Here is a 10,479-nt window from a genome sequence, read left to right as displayed (position 1 = left end):
CATATTTGTAGGAAGCAGTCCTGTCTCTATGGCAGTTGGGGAGAAGAGACACTTCGGATTATGAAAAAACCAGGCCTGTATAATTCAGGGCTGCATTTTTTGGTTGGAAAAAAGTAAAGGCTAAAATGAACTCAAACTCAAAACTCCAGGTGGGTCTCAATAAGACCCTTTTTACCCAAATAGTCTAAAGTTCCTTAGTCCAAGATAAGTAACCTTACATCACAGAACGATTAATCACCTTCTTGCCTCTGGTCCCTCCCAGAGCATCTTACTCCCACTCTCCTGTTCTGGGTGGATGTGGGCATGCAGGTGGCAAAGGAGCTGCCTCCACCCCTCTGGCCCATCTAGCAGTCACAACCCCCATTTCCACTCTGGGGGTGCAGGAGGTGGATTCTATATATGTTTCCAAATCCTTCCTTTTCTATGCACCTTATTATTTAAGAGGGCAGGGTCCCAGGTGGGAACCCCCCTCACAATACAGTCTGTCACTGTTTGAGGAGAAGAATGAGTAATCAAAGAGAAATTAAAGTCACAAATTCTATAATAAGAAAAAGTAATGAAGAAACGGAAAAAACAAATAGCCGAGAAATCTCTGCCATAAATAAGAACACAAAACAGAAGCAAGAGCTCTAGGACAAGATGGCAAAACAATAGGAAGTGACCAGCAAAGTTCAGGAAAGAAGTGGAACAAAAATAAATACAGAAAACCACAAAAATGAAGGCTAAAATAAAAATAATATAAGATGAAACAGACACTGCTGTAAATACAGTAAAGGATAAAAATGAAAACAGCAAGCAGAATGAAAAGGAAGTAAGAGTTTTAGAGGACTGGAGAAAAAATAACCTTGGAAGGAAGAAAGGCAAATGAGAGTTCACATAAGCATAACCATATAGGCTGGGCGCAGTGGTTCACACTTGTAATCCCAGCACTCTGGGAGGCCGAGGTGGGTGAATTGCTTGAGCTCACTGGTTGGAAACCAGCCTGAGCCAGAGCAAGACCTCGTCTCCAAAAGATAGCTGAGGGTTGTGGTGGGTGCCTGTAGTCCCAGCTACTTGGGAGGCTGAGGCAAGAGAATTGCTTGAGCCTAAGAGTTTGAGGTTGCTGTGAGCTATCACATCATGGCATTCTACCAAGGGCAACAAGTGAGCCTCTGTCTCAAAAGAAAAAAAGAATAATCATATGAAATATACTGCATGAACAGAATAGAACATATGTAAAGATACATTTCAGACTTCCTTTGATACAGCAAACTAGCCATCCTGAAATGCTATCCAAGTTGAAAATACTTAAAAAATGGCAATTATGTATTTTAAGTATCTTTTTAAATAGAGAACTGAGCTAAGAAACTGAGCAAAATCCTCAAGGCCAAAACCTAAGGAAAGAGGCTAAAGATAAAAGTAAGCCATAAGCCAGCAGCTCCCAAGGGCCATCTGCCAATCTTGGATGCCCTGGAGACTTGGTTTTAATGGGACTCGAGAAAGAAACAATAAGAAAAAGATGCGATCTAAGTTACTTTCTAAACTAAACAAGATTCCAATAAGTACACCAACAGCAGTTTTTGAAACTAGACACTAAAGCTTATACATAAAACAGTGAAAATAAAGAATAATGGATTTATTAATTTAAAACCTAACAGTTGTTCATTGGTACATGCAGAGACTGATTCCAGGACCTGAGTATACCAAAATCTGCACATACTCTAATAGACACTGAAGACTCAAAGGAGGGGATGGAATGGGGAAGGATGAAAAATTACCTACAGGGTGCCATGCACACCACTCAGGGGATAGCCACACTAAAAGTCCAGACTCCACAACTGTATAATATATACATATAACAGAATTCAACTTGTACCCTCTCATCTATTAAAATTTATAAAAATTTTTTTTAAGTCCCACAGTTGGCCGTGGGGAATCTGCCTATAAGAAAAGCAGGTCCTGTCAGTAGGAGGTTTTAACATCTCTCAAATACTATATTTTCCATCAGCATTTGGGTGGGAAAAAATCCACGTAAAAGGTGGACTCTGTGTGGTTCAAACTCATGGTGTTCAAGGCTCACGTGCATTGTTATTTCTTGTCCTTGACGCTATTGGGAGGCAGACACGGAGACATAATTTACCTGTAATGTCATCCGAAGAGTCTTCATCATGAGGTATAGTAGGCTTTTTGCTTCTTTTGGCTTTCTCAGGTAAAGGTTTGGTTGGATCTTTCACCCGCATCTGTTATTTACTGAAAAGATTTAGAAGAAAAAAATGAATATACAATCTTCAAAATTAAAGTCTTATATATTTTGTTTAATGTATATCAAAACTAAAATGACTTAGAATTTAATTGGTCTAGCAAATCAATGGAGGAAGAAAAGGAGAATATCAGCTGAAATCAACGAAATCTTTATTAAGTCAATATACAAATGGTAGATTCCATTTTGACTTTTACCAACCACCCTGTTACAGGCTAAATGGTTGCGTCCACCTCCAAAAATACGTATGTCAAAAACTAATTACCAATGTGGGGGTGGAATCTGGGGTGGTAATTAGGTCATGAATGTGGTCCCTCATGAATAGGATTAGTCTGTTACAAGAAGAGGCCAGAACACTAACTTGAGTCCACACGAGGAAACAAGAAGACTGGCATCTACAAACTAGGAGCGTGCCCTCACTAGACACCAGGCCTGCTGGCACCTTGGTCTTGGACTTCACAGCCTCCGGTACGGTAAGAAATAAATGTTTGTTGTTTAAGCCACCGGTCTATGATAATTTGTTATAGCAACCTGAACTAAGACATAGCCACATACCCCCTAAATATATGACATCCCAGAGAATTAAAAACCTGGTTTGGTCAGTGAAGTAAATGCTGCTGAGAAATGTGCTCCTTTTGCCCTTTCCTCCCTTCCCCTAGCAAGGAAATAGTAGGAACAAGAAGAGACACCCTGGACTAGGGAAGGAAGCTGTAAGCCAAACACAGTAAAGCCGTCCTACCTAGTGCCGGAATATTAAGAGAAAATAAATTTCTACCTTTTTAAGTTACAGCATTTTTTGTTTTTTTCTCCAACTTTTTATTATGAAAAACTTTATTATTTATTTATTTATTTTGAGACAGAGCCTCAAGCTGTACCCCTGGGTAGAGTGCCATGGCATCACAGCTCACAGCAACCTCCAACTCCTGGGCTCAAGCGAGTCTCCTGCCTCAGCTTCCCAAGTAGCTGGGACCACAGGCGCCCGCCACAATGCCCGGCTATTTTTTGGTTGCAGCCATCATTGTTGTTTGGCGGGCCTGGGCTGGATTCGAACCCACCACCTTAGGTGTATGTGGCTGGCACCTTAGCCACTTGAGCCACAGGCGCCGAGACTATTATGAAAAACTTTAAACAGCAACAAAATTAACGCAACGAACACTCATATGCTATCAGATTCCACATCTATTAACATTATCATATTTGTTTTACCTAAAGATCAATATGTGTGTACACAGAGATATGTGTGCTCATGTAAACATATATTTGTTTCTTTTTCTGCTGAACAATTTCAGTAAGTTGCAGAGATCATGACACTTCACCCATAAATACTTCAGGATGTTTCTTCTAGACATGTAGTTACACTACATCATTATCACACCTAAGAAAATTAACAATAATTCTCTAATATATCCTATTATATATTTTAATTCCCTTTGCTTTGTTTTGTTTTATTTTTATTTTTTTCTTTTTTTTTTGAGACACAGTCTGACTTTGTTACCCTAGGTAGAGTGCTGTGGTGTCATAGGTCACAAGTAACCTCAAACTCTTGGACTCAAGCGATCCTCTTGACTCACCCTCCCAAGCAGCTGCAACTACAAGTGGCTGCCACAACTCCCAGCTAGGTTTTCTATTTTAAGTAGAGATGGGGTCTTGCTCCTCTCAGAGTGGTCTCATACTCCTGAACTCAGGCCATCCACCCAGCTCAGCCTCCCAGAGAGCAAGGATTACAAGTGTGAGCCACCTAGTCCAGCCCATATTCAATTTCTTTAGCCCTAAAGCAAAAGCATCTTCAATAGCTAGTTTTTCAAATAAGATTCAATCAAATTTTCTTTCTTCCTTCCTTCCCTTCTCTCTCTCCTTCCCCTCCCACTTTTCTTCCTTTCTTATTTTTTAGACAGAGTCCTAAGTGGCCTCAACCTAGCTCACAGCAACCTCAAACTCATGGGCTCAAGCAATCCTCCTGCCTCAGCCCTTCTGAGTAGCTGGGACTACAGGTGCACAGCGCCATGCCTGGCTAATTTTTCTATTATTTAAGAGCTGTGAGGGTCTTTCTTTCTTCAAGCTGGTCTCAGAACTTCTGACCCCAAATTGTCCTCTAAAGTACTAGGATTACAGGCATGAGCCACTGTGCCTGGCCCACAGAGAAAATTTGTGATGATTTTTCTGACATGTTTAATATGCCTAACCAGAAAGAATCATTAAGTACAGTAACACACAATTTAGCAATCACTTATATGTACAGTTTTCCAATTTCCATTTAAGGCAAAAAGAGATAAAATTAAAGTCCAATTATCATAATTTCAAATACTTTCTATCATCAAAATTGTGTCTGGAGATCTCCAAGACATCTCCCACATTTGGAGAGTCCGTAGGAGTCACAGGAATTAGCATATATTAATAGTTGTATTCATGGCTAACCTTTATTACTACAATGTAGTCCAGATATACACCCGGACTAAAATGGAAAAAGACACCATGGAGTGGGGAAGAATCACAAGTCGGCTTCCTTATCCTGCATGTCTCCCAGGTGGGGTCACACAGAACACTCTTCCCCCAACACGGAGAATGCAGCAACACATTAATAATGCTTCTGGGGTGCCCAATAGCGCCCAGAATTTTCATGGAAGCTGGTATTCTGGCATAAACTACATAGTTCAACACACACTTTCCAAATCCAAGTTCCCAGGGCTACCCTTGCTGGCAGGTCTTCCTAAGGATGGTAGTCTCAGGCTGCTATGTTAACTCGTTTTCAGCACAACATGTTCTGGCCATTTTTCTCAAGCGGTTTTCCAAACATTAAACTTTAACAGTTTTCAACTTCATCACTTAACACCTGTCTTCTCTCTAATGTAGAGTGTCCGACTAAGTTCTTTAAAAAGCTTTATGCTGTTTTCAAACAAGCTATGAAAAGCCCATATTCTCCCAAATCATCATCATCATCATCTTGTTTTTCTATTGTGGAGCAGTTATTTTAGGGGGTGGGGAGAAGAAGAAAGGGACAATCTCTTTTTTAGATACTAAGCTAAAAAAGATGAAGAGCTTGTGATGACTTAGAGCTTTGCCGCGCATCACGCTCAGTTCAAAGCACCTCACAGATAATAAGCCACTTAATCCCCACGACCACCTTATGGGGTTGTGCTACTATCCTTCTTTTACATCTGAAACTGAGGCAGAGGGGCTAAGAGACGTGTGTAGGGAGGTCCCAGAGCCAGTGAGTGGAGGATGCGGATGTGGACCCAGGCGGTCCTACTCCAGACTTCCTAATACACGATGGTGCCAGAAAACTGTGGTTAGACACACTTCCTCCGATCACTAACACCTCAGGAACCTCAGAAAATGCACGGGGACGAGAGGGCGGACAGAGGGTGTCGGGCCACGCGCGCCCGGGTCACCGCGAGGCTGGACTCAGGCCCTCCCCGGCTGCTCCTCCCGCAGCCGCCGGTACAGGAGCCGGCAGGGCTGCGCTTACACTGCCCTCGGCGACAGCCTGGCGCCTCCCCCCCACCCCCACGCCGGGATCAGGACGGGGAAAAGGACTAGGGGGCCCCTCTCGCAGCCTTGCCCACCCACAAGGGAGTCAGGGACGCCCGAAGCGAAGGTCGGGAACCTCCAGCCAGCACAACACCGTGCGCCCGACTCACCCCGCCCGGCCAGGCAGCCGCGTCAAGGTCCCGGAGAGACTGCGCCTGCGCCGCCGTCCCGGGAGCGGGCGGGGCGGGGCGTGCGGTGACGGCCACTTGGCCCCGGCGGGATCCAGCGCCAGGCGCGCGCGGAGGGCGGGGCGGCTCGCCAGGAGCCTGCTTCCTTGGAGCCCCTGTGGACTCCCGGTGTGTTGGTCTAGAGTGGGCAACTCGGATCGTCCGGCTTAAGTGCCACTTGTTGCTGGGCGCCGTCTAGGACAGCCTCCGATCTCCTCCCATCACCCTGACTTGAACTCTAAAGTCACGCCTGACGTACATCCTATATTATCCAGCTTTTAAAAAAAATTACTGTCATATTACTTGTCACTCTTACTTCCGAACTAGACAGTACATTTCTTGACCTACCTCTTTCAAAGCTCAATTATCTGTTAAAGTGGTTGTGTATTGGCCCATATCACAAAAATCCCAAAATTACAGATGCTGGCGTGGTTGTGGAGAAAAGGGAACACTTCTACACTGCTGGTGGGATTGCAAACTAATAAGTTCCTTTTGGAAAGACATCTGGAGAACACTTAAAAAACTAAAAATAGACCTGCCCTTTGATCCTATAATTCCTCTATTAGGTATATATCCAGGAGACCAAAAATCACACTACAATAAAGATATTTGTATCAGAATGTTCATTGAAGCCCAATTCATAATTGCTAGGTCATGGAAGAAGCCCAAGAGCCCATCGATCCACGAATGGATCAATAAATTGTGGTATATATACACCATGGAATACTATGCAGCCATTAGAAAGATGGAGACTTTACCTCTTTCATGTTTACATGGATGGAGCTGGAAAATATTCTTCTTAGCAAAGTATCCCAAGAATGGAAGAAAAAAGTATCCAATGTACTCCGCCTTACTATAAAACATAATTTATAGCTTTCATAGCAAAGCTATAACCCAATTTTAGCCCAGGAATATGGGGAGAGGGGAGAGGGAGGGGTGGGAAGAGGGGGAGAGTGGGTGGAGGGAGGGTGATTGGTGGGATCACGCCTATGGTTCATCCTTAAGGGTACATGTGAATCTCTCTAACTGTAGAATATAAATGTCTTAACATAATAACTAAGAAAAAGACATGAAGGTTATGTTGACCAGTTGGATGAAAGTATTTCAAATTGTATACAGAAACAGTATGCTGTACCCCATGATAGTATTAATGTACACTGCTATGATTTAATTTTAAAAAAGTGGTTGTGTATTGCAGATTTAGTACAAGGAGTTGGCTTGAAAGTAGTTTGAATCATAGGTACAGCAAACGTCAACTCTGCTTATGGATAGGTTCTAGAAGTGTCCTAAACTTTCATAACTCTTCAGCCAAGGGGCAAGTGTGTCCTTATGGATAAGATCCTTGGATTAGATTAGGTTAAATTTTTTAGAAATCTAATTTTACTTTAAAAGTTCTTAATTTTTTTCTCACATTATTTCTATGTGGTGAACTTGGCAAGGGAGGCTGTTATTGTTTATATTTATAGGAACTATTCATTTAGCAAATACAATTGTGTACACTGCTAGATAGGGGCATACATAATAATCTTTTGTGGCCCAAAACAAAAGGAGACATTTTTTTCCCTAGGTAAAAAGAAAATATTCTTCAAATAAGAATAGATTGTGTTGTGGTCTAATTTTGAAGTTAAAGTTGTCTACTTCATAAATCAAAAGCTTTCATATATTTTAATATCAGATTTGACATAGAATGTAGAAGGCAGAAAAAAGCAAACTTGAGCAAATCTAAATAATTTGTACCCTAACTCGTGTTGTAGTAAAAGGGATTTTTGAAAATGTACCATATATTGGAACCCAGAATACTGTAAAAAAGGGATTGAATTAGAATATGGAAATTTATATTCTTTTCCTCACAAAAAGAAATTTTAAATTATCCAAACCACCATACAATACTTAATTTTTTCTTGGAAAAGACAAATTTCAAAGCTATCTTTATTTTCGGCAGATGTACCCTTAGCATGATCAAAATCTCCAGGGACTGCAATCTCCATTTCAAAACTTAGCATGAACTAGGGAACATTACCTAACACTAAGTTTTGTTTGTTTGTTTTCTTTTGTTTGAGACAGTCTCTCTGTCACCTCAGTGGAGAGCAATGGCGTGATCATAGTTCACTGCAACCTCAGATTCCTGGGCTCAAGCAATCTTCCCGCCTCAGCCTCGGGAGTAGCTGCGACTATGGGCGAGTGCCGTTACACTGACATCAGTTGAGCCAGCTATTGGCGTTAAGAACAATTTTTAGAAAATTATCTACGGAGTTTGCTTTAATTTAATCTCATGTATGAAAATCATGTTATAAAATAAATTGGAGACGTTAATGTACTTTAAATCTTTAAATAGTAGCTGGGCCACATATTTTCCTTTTCATTTGTAAACTTGTCTCTCCTAAGAAATAATAATCAAAACCAGAAAAGCCCCTATAACCCTTAGTTTTCTCCCGGATGATTTTCAAGTAGGGCGGTCGGTGTCGGCGTTTACGCCTTGCGGCACTGCCCCGGTTGGCCGGCGCTTGGCTGGAGGGCGCTCGAGAGCCCGCGGCGCGGTCGCGGGCCGGAGCCCAGAAAGAGCCGGAGGAAGTGGTCAGCGCCGCGGCTGCGCGAGCGGGTCATGGTGCTGCCGCGGCTGCCGCTCGGGACTGCGCACGGGGCGGTCCTGGGGTCTGTGGAGGCTGCACTTTGCGGTGAGCGTGGTAGTCGTTGGGAAAAGGGAGAGCGCTTAACCTTGGTCCCAGGCAAGGGATGGCGTTGGTAGAGGGGCTCGTTTCTCTAGCCTCATTTCCAAGACAGACCCATTGCTCTTGGCATCCGGGGACGTTAGCAGCCCCTTGCAGTTCTTGTTACTTAAGATCGCCCGCTGCGGGGAGCTGGCGTTGCTCTGGGGCACGCACGGAGAGAGGTGAACATTGCTCCTGGGAAGTCGTGAGGGAGGGCTCTGTATTGGTAATGGTGCTTCATTGGGCAATGAAAGTCAATTCGCGACTCAGTGCAGCGAGCAAGATGGCCAGCCCCTGCCACCCGCTAGAGAGCACCGCTCATTGCTCGATGAAGCAGCAACCTGGACTTAAGAGAGCTACGAAGATACCTCCCCTAATTTTACCTTTGAGGAAATACCAGCCAGAGCAGTGACGGTGGTGCAGGCCTTGGGTCTGGAACTCAGAGCAGGCCTCCAGTCCCTTCCTTTTGCTTGTACATGCTTCCTCTCCTTCGTCTTCAGCTTTACCTGTGGATGCAGTTACACAGGCCTGGCACTCACAGCACTATCTATCACCCTGGTAGAGTGCTGTGGCATCATAGCTCACAGCAACCTCAGACTCCTGGGCTTAAGTGATTCTTAACCTCCCAAGTAGCTGCATTTTTCTGTTCTTTTTTTGCAAGAATACTAAAGAAGTGATGCTGTGCTTTTTCTCAGTTCACCATATCAGGAAGTACATGTCATCAAAATGTCTTATTACTATTGCAGTCATCTTTAGCTGGTTAAAGTAGTATTTGGGCAGTTTCTCCCTTTGTAATTAGTATCTCATGGGGAGAGATTATCTTACTTCTTATCGTAATGTTACCCAGCCCACTAAACGTATACCTATCAGTGGTTCTTGCCTGCAACAATTATTACTGGGGTTTTTGCCTGATGATTTTTGTTTCCATTATTCTTTCTACATTTATCAGCTGGAATTCCAAATTAAGGAAGATAATCCCTTCTCCCCATTTATTTATTCAATTATATTTTTATATTAATATGGACCTAAAGATTTATTTTATTTTATGGGCTATTATCAAATACCATATAATGTTACCAATTACAGTGGCCCTTTGTATCTTTGGGTTACATATCTGCAGATTCCACCAACTGTGCATTGAAAATATTCAGAAATGGCCAGGCACAGTGCTTTACTCCTGTAATCCTAGTGGGTAGATTCCTTGACCTCAAGAGTTTAAGAACAGCATGAGCAAAAGCAAGACTCTGTCTCTACTAGAAATAGAAAAACTGAGGCAAGAGGATTGCTTGAGCTCAAGAGTTGGAAGTTGCTGTGAGCTATGATGCCACAGCACTCTACCCAGGGTAACAGCTTGAGAGGCTGTGTCAAAAAAAAAAAGGAAAGAAAATATTCATAGGAAAAAACCCAAATTAACAATACAACAATAAAAATTTGTGTAAATTAAAAAACAATCCAGTGTAATTATTTATTTAACATTTATATTATAAGCAATTTAGAGATGATTTGAAGTATATAGGATTTAAAGTTGTATGCAAATATTATACCATTTTTTATAAGAGACTTAAGCATCCAGATTTTGACATCCTGGGGGGTCCTAGAACTAATCCCCCTCAGATACCGAGGGATGACTATTTAAAAAAAAATAGAAGGGTCTAGGTGCAGTGGCTCACGTCTGTAATCCTAGCATTCTGAAGGCCAAGGCAGGTGGATTGCTTGGGCTCAGGTGTTTAAGACCAGCCTGAGCAAGAGCAAGACCCATCTCTAAAAAAAAGAAAGGTATGACAGTGGTGCTTTAATAGGGATTACATTAAAATTGTATATTGCTTTGGGTAGTTTG

General features: G+C 42.5%; 2 protein-coding genes across 2 annotated transcripts in view; one reads left to right on the top strand and one right to left on the bottom strand.

The window, feature by feature from the left end:
* The window catches only part of USP45 (ubiquitin specific peptidase 45), a 75,666-nt gene extending 69,728 nt beyond the window's left edge, over positions 1-5,938 (bottom strand). Inside the window, exons 1-2 of the mRNA XM_023518227.1 lie at positions 5,878-5,938; positions 2,120-2,229 (exon numbers count right to left, since the gene is read on the bottom strand). Coding sequence (XP_023373995.1) covers positions 2,120-2,219 — 100 coding nt within the window. The 5' untranslated portion in view covers positions 2,220-2,229; positions 5,878-5,938. The remainder of the gene's footprint in view (positions 1-2,119; positions 2,230-5,877) is intronic.
* Positions 5,939-8,511: 2,573 nt separating this feature from the next.
* TSTD3 (thiosulfate sulfurtransferase (rhodanese)-like domain containing 3) overlaps positions 8,512-10,479 on the top strand; it is a 7,470-nt gene continuing 5,502 nt past the window's right edge. Inside the window, exon 1 of the mRNA XM_023518223.1 lies at positions 8,512-8,609. Coding sequence (XP_023373991.1) covers positions 8,537-8,609 — 73 coding nt within the window. The 5' untranslated portion in view covers positions 8,512-8,536. The remainder of the gene's footprint in view (positions 8,610-10,479) is intronic.

Source organism: Otolemur garnettii, unplaced genomic scaffold, assembly GCF_000181295.1.
Source record: "Otolemur garnettii isolate 467f Iridium unplaced genomic scaffold, OtoGar3 scaffold00132, whole genome shotgun sequence".
NCBI lineage: Eukaryota > Metazoa > Chordata > Mammalia > Primates > Galagidae > Otolemur > Otolemur garnettii.
Note: the sequence above shows the minus strand (reverse complement) of the source record. Positions and strands in the feature narration are given on the sequence as shown.